Source organism: Pundamilia nyererei, unplaced genomic scaffold (assembly GCF_000239375.1).
Source record: "Pundamilia nyererei isolate P.nyererei 1_Seehausen unplaced genomic scaffold, PunNye1.0 scaffold01203, whole genome shotgun sequence".
Lineage (NCBI taxonomy): Eukaryota > Metazoa > Chordata > Actinopteri > Cichliformes > Cichlidae > Pundamilia > Pundamilia nyererei.
In genome coordinates this window covers 1-15,141 of record NW_005188604.1, presented here as the reverse complement: position 1 = coordinate 15,141, position 15,141 = coordinate 1, and the positions used below count along the sequence as shown (strand labels likewise).

Sequence of the window (15,141 nt, the reverse complement as noted above, 5' to 3'; positions counted from 1 at the left end):
TATGCTGCTCATTTATTGTAGTCCGAAAGTGAAAGTACACCAGAATATTACAGCTAACAAGTAAACACTGACATACATCTTCCCACTATCACCAAGTACTTGCTCATATGGGGTTGTCTGATAGCTAAAGCTTTCTCCAGAACACTGTAGCTATTGGGGTATCTGGGTCATCATCACAGTGTTTTTGTATTTATGATTTGAATTTTGTTTGTTCATTATAGTGTTCTCTGTGTGACTGGTTCCTAGTTTAGTTATCTGTATTTCTAGTCTAGGTTTTCTGGTGTTTGGTCCCGTTCATCTTGTCTTTATGTTTATTTTTCTGTTCCTCGTCATGTTTATTTGCCTTGCTCTCTCGTCCCTCTGGTTATGTTGTTAGGTCATCTGAGTCTTTAGGCTTTCATTGTCTTGCCTCCCTGCTGTTCCATACCCCATGTGTAGTCTTGTCTCTATATTTATTCCCTTGTTCCTCAGTCATGTGTCTGTCACTCCTGTCGTTGCCTGTACCCAGTCTGCGTCTCAGAGTCTGTGTTTTTCTGTACTTCCTGTTTTACTTTGATAGTCTCCTGTCGGTGTGAGTTGTGTTCTGTTTTGTTTTGTGTTCTGTTACCTGCCGTGTTTCCAGGTGTTCCCTTTTTGCTCTGTTTCCCTCTTGTATTTATTGTGTTCGTCTTCCTCTGTTCAGCATCACACTGTCCATCATTCCCCACTGTGTGGTTCTGCCTGTCTGTTTAGTTCATGTGTATTCCAGTTTGTTTTCTTCTTCTTGAGTCCAGCAATAAAGCTGAGTTCTGTAGGTCATTCTGCATTGTGTGTCAAATATTCTGCCTGCTGCACACAGTGTATGGCAGTCGGCTCTTTACAGAATAAACACAGTAGACAATTTGGTGCTATATTGATAAACTTGAAGTGAATCAATTCTCCCCCGTGTCTGCGTGGGTTCCCTCTGGGTACTCCGGGTAGCTGGGATAGGCTCCAGCGCCCCCCGCGACCCTGAAAAGGAAAAGCGAATGGATGGATGGATGAATCAATTATTTTTCTAGGATGGCTGCTTAGATTTATTTTCTCTCATATTTTTCCCAGGTATCATCACATCTGCTTGATCCTCACAGCTCATTATGGCAACACAGTGAGTACTATTAAAACAACTGAACAAATTATGAGGTATACAGTGGTTTGCAAAAGTATTCGGCCCCCTTTAAACGTTTCCACATTTTGTCACATTACAGCCACAAACATGAATCAATGTTATTGGAATTCCACGTGAAAGACCAACACAAAGTGGTGCACATGTGTGAAGTGGAACAAAAATCATACATTAATCCAAACATTTTATACAAATAAATAACTGCAAAGTGGGGTGTGCGTAATTATTCAGCCCCTGAGTCAGTACTTTGTAGAACCAGCTTTTGCTGCAGTTCCAACTGCCAGTCTTTTAGGGTCTGTCTCTACCAGCTTTGCACATCTACAGACTACAGACTGAAATCCTTACCAATTCTTCTTTGGAAAACAGCTCCAGCTCAGTCAGATTAGATGGGCAGCGTTTGTGAACAGCAGCTTTCAGATCTTGCCACAGATTCTCGATTGGGTTTAGATCTGGACTTTGACTGGGCCATTCTAACACATGGATATGTTTTGTTTTAAACCATCCCATTGTTGCCCTGCTTTATGTTTAGGGTCGCTGTCCTGCTGGAAGGTGAAGCTCTGCCCCAGTCTCAAGTCTTTTGCAGACTCCAAGAGGTTTTCTTCCAAGACTGCCCTGTATTTGGCTCCATCCATCTTCCCATCAACTCTGACCAGCTTCCCTGTCCCTGCTGAAGAGAAGCCCCCCCAGAGCATGATGCTGCCACCACCATATGTGACAGTGGGGATGGTTCAGAGTGATGTGCAGTGTTAGTTTTCCACACATAGCGTTTGCATTTTGGTCTCATCTGACCAGAGCAGCTTCTTCCACATGTTTGCTGTGTCCCCCACATGTTTGCTGTGTCCCCCACATGGCTTGTGGCGAACTGCAAACGGGACTTCTTATGGTTTTCTGTTAACAATGGCTTTCTTCTTGCCACTCTTCCATAAAGGCCAACTTTGTGCAGTGCACCACTAATAGTTGTCCTATGGACAGATTCCCCCACCTGAGCTGTAGATCTCTGCAGCTCGTCCAGAGTCACCATGGGCCTCTTGGCTGCATTTCTGATCAGCGCTCTCCTTGTTGGGCCTGTGAGTTTAGGTGGACGGCCTTGTCTTGGTAGGTTTACAGTTGTGCCATACTCCTTCCATTTCTGAATGATTGCTTGAACAGTGCTCTGTGGGATGTTCAAGGCTTGGGAAATCTTTTTGTAGCCTAAGCCTGCTTTAAATTTCTCAATAACTTTATCCCTGACCTGTCTGCTGTGTTCTTTGGACTTCATGGTGTTGTTGCTCCCAGTAATCTCTTAGACAACCTCTGAGGCCGTCACAGAGCAGCTGTAAAGCACGACAAAGCACGTACAAACCCCAAAACGAATACTTTTGCAAACCACTGTATACACTAAACAAAATGGGGCAACCTTTTTTTTTAGCAAAAGGTTTGCTCTTTCTTTTTTCATGTAGTTAATGACATAACATGTTGGCATAGCACCAGTAAAGTATAGGACTGTCAAACAAGCAATGAACTAATGATTCAAATATTTGTGTTTCGATGTAAACAAAAAACCCTCACAGAATCAGTGAAAGCCTATTGACAGAGGGATAGGCTCTAGCGCCGCCCGCGACCCTGGAAAGGATAAGCAGAAGCGAATGGATGGATGGATGTTCATCAGTTCCTGCTCATGTCTAGCTCAATCCCACCTAACCCTTTTCAACCCATTTGGACAGCTACTCCTGTCCCCAGAATCTATCACTGTGATTACTCCAGACTCTGATTCACTGCTGTAGTTGTGAATGTCCTCTGACTGAAATTCTTTTATAGTGGTAATGTTTTGAGCACAGGCAACAGAAGCTCAATGATCAAACTCAAAAGTTGCATTTTATGGTTTATTTTTCCAGTTTGGCAAGCGATAACAAATATCCATCTTTCTTCCTTCCGGCTGCTTCTCCTGCTTTGATAACAAACCATAGGCCCACCCCAGTGCATGCTGGTCCTATACCAGTCCCTTTAGTTATACAAAATGGCCCTACAGCTCTTTCTGACTGACTTAATGTTGTGGAAATTTTAACAATAACCTGCAACACACCCAGTGAGCTTGATTTGAAGTGGGTTTAATAAACACATTGCAATGTGGAGAGAGCATCCCAGTGAAACACCAGGACCATCTCTAAATTGTGGCCACCGCCCTTACATCTTATATACAGACAAACAGACAAAGAACATCCACAAACTCTTACATGTTGGCCCACATTCCACAGCAGATCAATTATTAGCAGATCCTTAACTGTTCATTCTAAGAAAAGCTCCAACCAACCATCACCTCTTGGGCCCCACTTGTGATCACATTCCACATACATACAAACTGGTGACAGGAGTGCTCTTACTATACTAAAGTGATATGGTTAAAATATGTGATTAATACATGAGAAAAGAAATCTGCCACCACACTTAACATGAAAAAAATAACACAAAACAAAATGAAGCAAAATATTAACCTACAATTAAAACTTGTAAATAACCCAAAAACATAAACTGTCAGGGTCGGTGACCCAGTGTTTTCAGTTTTGTTCATGTTCACTTTATTTTTCCACTTCCATGTGCTCACTCCTGCTTTTCCTGTGTCAGCTCGTCTTGTGTCATTAGCCAGATTATGTTCAGCTGTGTACTCACCGCTCTCTCATTATCATCCTCATCAGTCTGTGTATTTAAGCCCTCTGTTTCTACTCGTTCACTGTCGTGTCATTGATGTTATGTTGTCCTTCCCGTGTGTTCCCTCAGTTCAGTCCGCCATTCTGTTGTCCAGCCAGTCAGTGTCCGTTCACCCTCTGTTCATCCACTCCTTATAATAAACCTTCACCAGTCTTCACCTACCTGCGAGTCCTGCGTTTGGGTTCCTTCTTCCTCGCCTCCACACCATGCCTGACATAAACAAACCAAAAACAAATCACAAAAATAAAGAATAACAACAAATGCGTTCAAATCAGAAAATTCTAGATTTCATTTGTTGGTGTCATAGCCTTTTCCAAAACAGAAAAACAGTCCAAGAAAATGCTATGGGTGGCAACAGGATTGTTGGGTTGATTTTTGGTTTGTATTTTACCACGAAATAAATACCATATATTTTCAAAGAATCAAGTCGGAAGTGTGTTCTGAAAAAATCTTTTACAACTTAAACATAAATGAAAGTTAACTTAATATGATTACACAAATCATTTTAACACCTCCCTTTGTCCCAGCTGACATTTGACCAAAAAAACAAACATTTCCTCCACACCCCTCTAGTGTGCTCTTAATCCCCTAATTAATGGGAGGATCCAAAAGTTACCAGATAAATCCCTTTTCTAAAAGTATAAGTAACTACAGATTTACGTAGCAAAACTAGCTAAGTCTATTCTTACTGTTTTAAAGAAAAACTAAAAATGAATAGAAATTTTGATTCCTAAAAAGTCAATAAAAATGTGCACAGAACTGCTCATACATAGGCAAACTGAGACAAAATAATACTAGACTAAACAGCAGCATGAGTTGTGACTTTAAGTGATGATTTGAGGGAAAAGGTGAAAAACCATTCGCCAAGCTTGAGAATAAACATTCAAAGCCAATAATCTCTGAAAAGTCGTCAGAAATATTGTGACAGAGGGGGAAAACACTTCAGTTACACAAATTATATCATTTTTTATTTACATAATCTATGTTTTATCTAAAGGAAATATGAGAGCATCATCTCCAAGAGTGATCAGAGATCTGATGGACCTCCTGCTGTCTACCAGCTGAGACCAAAGACACAGAAGTTTGGAACTCTGACAAGAATCACTGTTGGAGAAAAAAATCAATACAAGACAAACAGAACCATCTTACTGGTGGGAGAAACAGGAGCAGGAAAATATACTCTGATCAACGCTCTGCTCAACTACACCATGGGAGTGAAGTGGGAGGATAGAGTCTGGTTTCAGATCATAGAGGAGGAGAAAAGTCAGACATCAGATGTGATGGTGTACGAGATCTTTGGTTTTGAAGATGAAACTCTGCCCTACTCTCTGACCATCATCGATACTCCTGGATATGGAGACACCAGAGGGACTGAAGAAGATGACATCATCAGTGAAAAATTATTGGATTTGTTTGGATCAGAGGATGGAGTCCATGAAGTTCATGCAGTGGGTTTGGTCATGAAGGCGAGTGATAATCAATTGTTTGACCGACTGAAGTACATCTTAGATTCGGTTATGCCTCTGTTTGGAAAAAACATGGAGAAAAATATCATAGCTCTGATCACACACTCAGATGGAAGAAGACCTAAAAACCCTCTTCAAGCTCTTGAAGCTGCAGGAATTAAATGTGCCAAAAATGAGAATAATCAGCCAGTTTTCTTCCAGTTTGATAACTGCCAGCTTGAAGATGAGGAAGAAGAATTTCTGAAGCCAATTTTTGAAAGATCAGAGAGAGGAATGAAAGAGTTCACAGCCTTCCTGAAAGAAACTACACCTGTGAAGCCAGAAGCATCTCCTGAAGTGTTAAAAGAAAGTATCAGACTGACAGCCTGCATCCAAAACCTGCAAGAAAGAATCAGATTCACTGAAGTGAAACAAAGAGAGATAAAACAGAGTCAGGAAGCTCTGGAGAAACATGACAACATGATGACTGAAGAGGTCCCTCCATTTGTTGCTGAAGTTTTTAAACATAAAGAACCTATCAGAGCAGAGATGTGTGGGCCGGGTTTTAAAGCAGCTGTCAGCTGTACAGTCTGTGAGGAGAACTGTCACTATCCTGGATGCACGGTGCCCTTAAATCACTGTGAGGTCTTTATAGATGGTCTCTGCACGTCATGTACCAGGAAGTGTCCTGGATCAGATCATGTGAAAGGAAAGTGGAGATATGTGACCAGGATAAGGAGAGGTCAGAAGAATGAACCATCAACAAAAGAGAAGGATGTTCATTTACTTGGAAAGGAAATGAAACTGCTGACAGCAGAGAAGTCCCAGTTCCTGGATGAGTCCTACCAACATGTTGTCAGACTGGAGCAGATCGCTCTGAAAGCTGATTCAGTGTCCACTATGGTCCACTTGGACTACCTGATTGAGAAGATGGAGGAGAAAGGAAACACAGAGAAGGTCCAGAAACTGGAGGAGATGAAAAGGAGAGAGGACGAAGAAGCCAAAGCACAGCGGTATGTTAAACTGACAGCACTTACAGAAGAGTGTCTGACTTTTATAATTATTATTAATGTATACATTTTAATTGTAAGGATTATTATTAATAACTATTTTCTTTTCAAAGGTACATGATAATTAAAAGTTGTGGGAAATATATCCTCTTTATTAAGCTTGAGTAGTGGCATTTTGGTAAAACTTTTATAAAATGAAGTAATTATAATCGTTTTCTTAGACATATTGCAAAATGTGTTCATAAAAAGTTGGCTTTAGATGATTCGTGGTGAAAGGTGACACAGAGTGTAGTAAAGATCAGGGCATGCATGCTTACACACGCACACAGCAAGTAGACTCATTTCTAGGTTAGAGTTAAGCCATAATTTTGCTTGTCACTGCAATTTGTACCTGCAGAGCGACAGTTTTTTACAGAACGTGCTCATGATCTTCCAGAGATAAGTGAGAAGAAGAACAAATAACAGGAAACACCTGGTGTGAAGACGGTGAAAATGTCTCTTTAAGTGTGTTAAAGTTTGTCAACAAAGAAGTGTGGTGACTGTCATTAACTGTAACTTATGCATGTTAGGTATCTGCTTGACGCAAGAAAGGGCGTGAACCCTGACATTTAAAAATCATTTGAAGTGTGCTTTCTAGTGGAGATTTATGCTGAGGATTGTGATGGTGTATTTCTTCCCACACGTGTGTTTGATAAAATCATTGTTTTGACACATCTGGACCAGTGGTTGTTTGTCTCACACATCAATCAAAAGAATTGGAGACAAAGTGTACAGATTAATGTCGCTGCTGAAAGACATCAGTGAAAGTTTGTGCTGGGTTTGTTTCACCCTCAGCATTCAAACTGTTACTTCTCTCAGCGTGACACAACACTAATGAACTCGATCACAGAAACCACATTTCTGTGATCGATGAAGAGCATGAGTGTCACAAATAATGACAATAAAAACTACAAATGAAACTGAAACTGTAGGAATCCAGGCCAGCAACAGCTGTGACCCACTTAGATGGTGTCATGCCAGCCCAATGAAAGGTTGAGGGAGAAAAGAAATGTATTCAGCCTGTGAATTACTGATAAAGAAATGAGAAAAAAAAGCTGTCTTCTGATCATGTGGGCAGCGTGCTGTCACCCTCCACAGTCACCTTTGTCTCAGAAATATATAACGTATAATTTAAAATATCAGTGTGACCACTAATGCTTTGGGAGAGCAGACAGAAAAAATATGAATCTAAATGGTTAAAAGAAAAAATCGTTTAATTTTATGTGACTTTTGATTCTGAGCAGAGATGGATCGGCTCAGTTTTAAATGTTAAACTGTAGTAACATGTTCATAATGTTTACATGTGTACTGAAGACATTTTGTTCTTTTCTCTGCAGGATCAGTTTGAACTCATCACCACATGAAGACATCATCTTAAACAGTTTTCTCATCAGTTCAGCACCCCCTGATGTCTACCAGCTGAGACCAAAGACACACAAGTTTGGAACTCTGACAAGAATCACTGTTGGAGAAAAAAATCCATACAAGACAAACAGAACCATCTTACTGGTGGGAGAAACAGGAGCAGGAAAATCTACTCTGATCAACGCTCTGCTCAACTACACCATGGGAGTGAAGTGGGAGGATAGAGTCTGGTTTCAGATCATAGAGGAGGAGAAGAAGAAAGATCAGACAGAAGGTCAGACAAAAGGTCAGACAGTAAGTCAGACATCAGATGTGATGGTGTACGAGATCTTTGGTTTTGAAGATGAAACTCTGCCCTACTCTCTGACCATCATCGATACTCCTGGATATGGAGACACCAGAGGGACTGAAAAAGATGACATCATCAGTCACAGATTATTAGACTTGTTTCGATCAGATGATGGAGTCCATGAAGTTCATGCAGTGGGTCTGGTCATGAAGGCGAGTGATAATCGACTGAGTGACCGACTGCTGTATGTCTTTGATTCAGTGACGTCTTTGTTTGGAAAAAACATGGAGAAAAACATCATAGCTCTGATCACACACTCAGATGGAAGCAGACCTGAAAATGTTCTTGAAGCTCTTGAAGTTGCAGCAATTAAATGTGCAAAAAATGAGAAGACTGAGCCTGTTCACTTCCTGTTTAATAACTCACAGTATGAAGACCGAACAGAAGAAAATACGTCTTCAAAGCATTCATGGGAACTTACACAGGAAAACATGAATCAGTTGACAGACTTCTTGGGAAAATCTAATCCTCAAAAACTGATGAAAACAGGTGAAGTGCTAAATGAACGAATCAGACTGAAAGCCTGCATCCAAAACCTGAAAGAGAGAATCGAGCTGGCTGAACTGAAACAGACAGAAATCAGACAGATGCAAGAAGCTCTGAAGAAACATGAAGAAAAACAGAGAGAAGAAAAGAAAAATCTTGAAGAAGTTAAAGGAATCCACGAAACTCTAAAGAGCCAAGGAGAACAGAAACATGAAGAAGCTCAAAAAATCCAAAAAACTATGAAGGAACATGAAGAAGAGATGAAGAGGAATGAGAGGTTCACTGTAGAAGTTGATGAGCCCTACAAAGTGAAAGATCCCATTGATAGTGGGATGTGGGGTTTAGTTTTTTATGAAGCAGCTGTCTGCTGTATAGTCTGTGAGGAGAACTGTCACTATCCTGGATGCACAATTGGCTGGAAACCTGCACACTGTGAAGTCATGAAAAGAGGTCGCTGCACTGTTTGTACCAACAAGTGTCCTGCATCAGATCATGTGAAAGAAAAGTGGACATTTGTGACCAAGACAAGGAGGGTAATGAAGACGAATGAAGAAATGAAAAAGACGTATGAGAAGAATGAGCTAGAATGTGAGGTACAGAGGCGTGAGTTAAAAACTCTTACAGAGGAAGTGAACAAAACAATGAAAACAGTAGCTGTTTTATCACAGAACAAAAGAGAAAAGGAGCAGAAATATGAAAAGTATCAAAAAGAAAGTGAGGAGAAGTGTACCCTGTTGGAAAATCTCGAAAAGGAAATGAACCAGCTGAGAGCCGAGAATTCCCAGTTCCTGGATGAGTCCTACCAACATGTTGTCAGACTGGAGCAGATCGCTCTGAAAGCTGATTCAGTGTCCACTATTGTCCACTTGGACTACCTGATTGAGAAGATGAAGGAGAAAGAAGACACAGAGAAGGTCCAGAAACTGGAGGAGATGAGAAGCAGGGTGGATGAAAAAACCAAAAAAGCAGCATATTTGTACAAGTTTAGTCAAATACCATCAGCTATGAAAAACATTGGGACATCCTTGGCCTGGTATAAGTGAAACATGTAAAGAAGCATCAGGCAGCTGTGTAGATGGCTTCTTTTTTCTGATACTTTCTATACTACATGGTCAGATGTACCCCACAGGTTTTTCTTGTTTAGCTAACAGATGGCATATTACTATTAAAAATGCATATTAGAAATTACTTGTTGATTATTGAACAGCACTGACATCTCTACTTAGAGAGCAGTCAGTTTGTTTAGCAGTTTTGTAGTCCTAAGGAGAAGCTACTGTGGCTCAGTGTTTGTTTTATGCATCAAATCAGTACCAAACACAGCATGTGGCTCAATCTGCTTTGGTGCTGCCTTCAGAAAAAAGTTAATTACTTCTAAAATAATTTTCGCCTCGAGAAGAAATTGTTATATAAAAATTCCCCAAATTTTTAAGAGTTGAATTTATAGCATTTAAACAACGTGAAAATGACTGATCAGTGAAACATGGTGACCTTTTCTTCAAAGGTCTCATGTACAGAGCTATAAATCATGTGGTAATGATATTTTGTATTTTTATAGCGGCTGATAGTTAATTGAATGTGAGGAATTGATTTTTGATGCAGACATGAGGGCCTCCTGCTAAGACGGGAACATCATTTGTGCTTTCATATTTTATCCAGTTAATAAAACGAATATATAATTTCTCATTTATAGAAAATCATTTGATTTATTGCTTTTTCTTTATTAACATACATGTATTTCACACAGGTATTTGTACTTATGTAACATCTTATGACTAATATTACGACATAGACCCCACAGTGAGTTATTATGCAGAGCAGAGCTGGTCTGAGCTGCCAGCTGTGCTGTAAGTGCAGTGAGGACGCCCCCTGCTGTTCAATGATCAGTACAATAGTGTATGAGAACAGCTCCCTCTGTCTCTGATGTCACAAACTAAACTGTGTTCTCCACAAATACATGTGTTTCTGTCAAGTTGTTCTACTGTTGTCAGTGTGAGCTTTATTCTGCTGCTCCTCTCATGGTGACTCAGTGAAGTGGTTGTGGGACAGTAACATGTCACTCCAGATCCAGAGACAAGTTGTTGTCTTTCTAAACAGTGAGTACAGAGGAGGTTGGAGACACTGAACTCAGACACAGTGTAAAAATATTCAATCCATCTTTGACTCTTCAGTGTTTCTGAGTCCAGTCCTATAACATGATCTTCTTCCATTTGATCGATGCCTCGGATTCTTCATATGTCTTCATGCTTTGAATGGCTGCTTGAAATATTTCTGATGATTCAGGCCAAGTAGAAACATTTGGATCCTTTCATGTTGGACTTTGTTTAAATTCTCTATATTCTGTTCTTCCATATTAAATCATCTCCTGCTTTTTGCACTTTTTTGTCAATTCTCAATAAAAGTTCTGCTTCATTCAGTCACTTTGCTCAGAGTGTCTTCACTGGATCATCGGCTGATTTTCTGTTTCTCTTTGTTCCTCAAACACTTTCAATTTATTGTTTGCACCAGAGAAACAGGGACATGCCTCTTAAACCATTTTAACATTTAACACAAGGAAGTAACTGTAACAACCAGTAGTAACAACAATATAGTTATGTATTTATATATAATTACACAACGTGCTTTATTTGGATGTGTGTGACTCTCCTGGTCCTCCTTATTCATCACTGACTCTTCACCTGAATAACTTTGATTGTTATTTGGTGTCAGCACTAAACACTCATCATGACACCAGCAGTATATCATCACATGTAATTATGAACGTGTGCACTGTGTTATATGTTTTTCTTCCAGATCACAAGGTGAAACATTTGAGGCCTGTCTGAACACTCAGTGTTCACGCTGTGTGAAGGCTGCAGGTAAAAAATACATCAGTCAGCTCAAAAAACATCCAAAACCTGCATTTGTAACCTGAGTGAGATCCACGAGTATCGATGATGATAACTGATGGAAAAAATACAGACAGGCTCTCTGATTGGTTCTTATTGTAAAGCATTCAGCTCCATCTTGGTTCATATCTCCAGCCGTGACTCACACAGGAGGAGCAGGTAGGAAGTGTTAGGGAGGGGCTGTTGTCTCCGTCTCCATTATGCTCCATGAACAGAGACGTGTGGATTCTGAGCTCCATGGATCAGTTGACAGACTTCTTGGGAAAATCTAATCCTTAAAAACTGATGACAACAGTTGAAGTGTTAAATGAATCAGACTGAAAGCCTCCATCCAAAACCTGAAAGAGAATCAAGCTGGCTGAAGTGAAACAGAGAGAAATCAGAAACATGAAGAAGCCCTGAAACAGACAGGAAATAAAATAGAATTTAAGAAAATATTGAGTCTTTCAGAAAATCTTGAAAAGGAAATGAAACAGCTGAGAGCCGAGAATTCCCAGTTCCTGGATGAGTCCTACCAACATGTTGTCAGACTGGAGCAGATCGCTCTGAAAGCTGATTCAGCATCCACTATTGTCCACTTGGACTACCTGATTGAGAAGATAAAGGAGCAAGGAGACACAGAGAAGGTCCAGAAACTGGAGGAGATGAAAAGGTGAGTGGACGAAGGAGCCAAAGCACATGTTGGTACGAGCTTCAACAAACTCCATCAGCTATCAGAAACATTGGGAGATCCTTCCCCTGCTGTCAAACAAGTCAAGAAGCATCAGGCAGCCCCGATACTCTCTATACTACATGTTCAGATGTACACCACATGTTTGTTTGTTTTTGCTAACAGATGGCACATTACTATTAAAAAACACTGATTACTTATTGATTACTGATCAGCACTGACATCTCTACTCAGAGAGAAGTTCCAGTGCCTCAGTGTTTATGTCAGGAAGAGCAGTTTTATGCATCTGACATCAAATCTGTACCAAATACAACATGTGGCTCCATCTGTTTGTCACGGTCCTGGGTCATGTGACCCAGCATTTTGAGTTTATTGTTGTATTTGTGATTTCTTTAGTTTAGGTTTTTCTATGTATTCTTAGTTATGAGTCTGTTCTAGTATATTACCTGGTCTGTCTTGTCCTCAGTGTTTCAGTATGTCTGTGTCTAAAGCTCCCTTTTCAAGAAATTATTTTCTGCCTGGTCTTGTGTCTCCGTGTTTCTGTAACATCATTCAGAACTTGATAACAAGCTGACATTTTCCTCCTGACACCAACGATCAGCTCAACAGACCCTCATTTTACCTGCATATGTCTGCTCACCTGTCAGCTGGTTAACACCTTCTGCTGATTGGGGAAACACTCAGGTTACCTGGTGATAGTCACAGTTTAATGTGGGCAGCTGCTGTTCAATATAACATCGTCACAATATTGTGCACAAAATAAGTAAATGTAGTTTGTTTCCTGAGCTTAGAGCTGCTGGAACTTGTGTTTCCCTCCGAGTGACTGATCCGAGTCGAAGATGATAAACAGGATTTAAAATGAGGAGCAATGGACGCTGAGCAGCCTACAAGAAACACATGATTTCATCCAGGTTCCATAAACTTGTATCCAATCTGACTCATCTAATGCTAAGTGCTTTATTTATCAGTGTGAGATGTGTACTAGTACGTTTCTGCCAGACAATCATTGTACTAAAATGAAGGTAAAGATGATAAGTGTATTTATTGTTTGAGGTGTCTGTAGTGAATTGCTAAATGACTCATTGTCAGAATTAAATTCCCAGCACCCTGAACTCATTTATTATTTTAAGGTATAATAAAACATTACAAACACAGTGTGGTGACGTTTGATATTGCCCAGAACACCTGAGATTGATTATTTAAGACGATTTATTTTTCACAATATCCACCAACTGTGTGCGACCATCACCACTTAATCTGAGTTAATTGAAATAATTGTTATCTGAAGAACATAATGATGTGTGTCTGCATTAGCACTGGCACAAACTGGAAAGCTTTTTTTGCCAAGGTCTTTAATCAAATATCAGATACACTCACAAACGGAGACGAACGTTCAGTAAAAATGAGGAATCTGCAGATCCAACATCTGGAACACAGTGAAAAACATGAATAAATGTAGCCAGTTCACATAAAAACCAGTTAATATGGAACACTGGTTTGTCTGGTGTGGCAGCTTTTTACTAGTTGATAATTCATTGACAACCAAAACTAAATGAATACTGGCACAAACTGACTCTGAGGCTGTTTCTCAATATGTGTACTTGTGTTCTCATGGGCTTGTGATACATCATCAGTTACAGACCAAGTACCCATCAAGCCAAGTACGCTCAAAATTCCCAGATGTGGTCTCGCTCCTCCTTTTTTTTCGAGCATGCATCGGTGGCTTGTGTGGACTTGGTACAGCTAAATATCCCAGAATGCATTTTGTCCAAAACTCAGACGCGGTAATGGTGGAGGACCGCAGCTAAAAACGTTTAAATATTACTCTTTCTGGGTCACAAAATAAACTTTGAAAATATTTCCAGGCGAGAATGTAGCTGTGTAAACTTCAAACATCTGCTCGATTTATCAAGACACCACATATTTGCAAACATGCTCTGATTTTTTCAGAGGCGTCTGTTACCCACCAGCGCAATAGCTAGCCGGGGTTCAAGCCTCACTAGAGCCAGTGGGAACAGCGAACTCCCAGCACATCGTTTTCAAATACCCACAGTCTTTGGCTACTCAGGTTAAACATGACATATAAGTCACTAAGATAACTTAAAATGTTACTGTTTGGTTTATTTCAGAGTTTGATTTGTTCCTGAGTAAATTGGTTTGTTCAGCTTCATAACTGGACTGTTTTATTTAGTACTGACATCTTACTTGGAGAGCTGTGGCTATATTTTGAGTTTCAACCATCATATCCCCTGATGTAAAAGATAAAGATAAGATAAGATAAAGAAGAACTTTATTGTCATTGTAGCTACACAACGAAATTTGTTTGGTATCTCACAGAGGCCAGCAGCAATAAAACAAGAAGCAGCATATTAACATAATAACCATAGTAAACGTTGTGAAAGTATAAAATATAAAGTAAAAAGAAGGCACTTAGCACAGTAAATAAAAATATAATAGTATTTACACTATGGTAGTTGAGCCCAAACATGAATGTCCCATAAAGTGTCTGAGATAATAAGTATAAGAGTATTTACAATGTGGTAATTTAGGGCAAACATTAATTGCCAGTAAACGACTTTGTATATTAGCAGCAGACATGACATGGGGTAAAGAAGAGAGAGGGAGAGTTAGCTATTGTGTGTTGGGGGAGGGGTGACACAGGCTACAGCTAGGGTTGCCAACTCACTGAAAAATAAATAAGGGACACCTCGTGGCCAGGGCCGGGCAACCCAGTTCACACTTCCCAGTGTCGTGAATTTTGTAGTTCTTTTTTTTGTGTGTGAAATTATTTTTTAACCATTTGACTTGAATTTGATTTAAGCAGATGCATATTCTTTGTGATATGACCATATGGGAAACAAATGATCATTTAGCCATTTATTTTTAGCTCAAAATGACAACATTAACACAATAAAACAGGTCTCTTTCTTAAACAGAAGCCTGTTATGCTTAACTTCTGAGAATATAAGTAAGTCTTTCTTTAAAAAAAACTCTGTCCTGCTTAACTTAAAATTATGAACATGGTAATAAATCCGGTCAATTTCTAGCAAACCAGCTAAAAAT

At 39.8% G+C, this 15,141-nt stretch overlaps 1 protein-coding gene across 1 annotated transcript; it reads left to right on the top strand.

The window, feature by feature from the left end:
* The first annotated feature begins 1,072 nt into the window (after positions 1-1,072).
* LOC102192391 (uncharacterized) lies at positions 1,073-10,940 on the top strand. Its single transcript, XM_005755320.1, has 3 exons — positions 1,073-1,126; positions 4,827-6,287; positions 7,661-10,940. The coding sequence occupies exons 1-3, from the start codon at positions 1,116-1,118 to the stop codon at positions 9,564-9,566; spliced, it is 3,378 nt and encodes a 1,125-aa protein (XP_005755377.1). The 5' UTR covers positions 1,073-1,115; the 3' UTR covers positions 9,567-10,940.
* Positions 10,941-15,141: the final 4,201 nt, after the last annotated feature.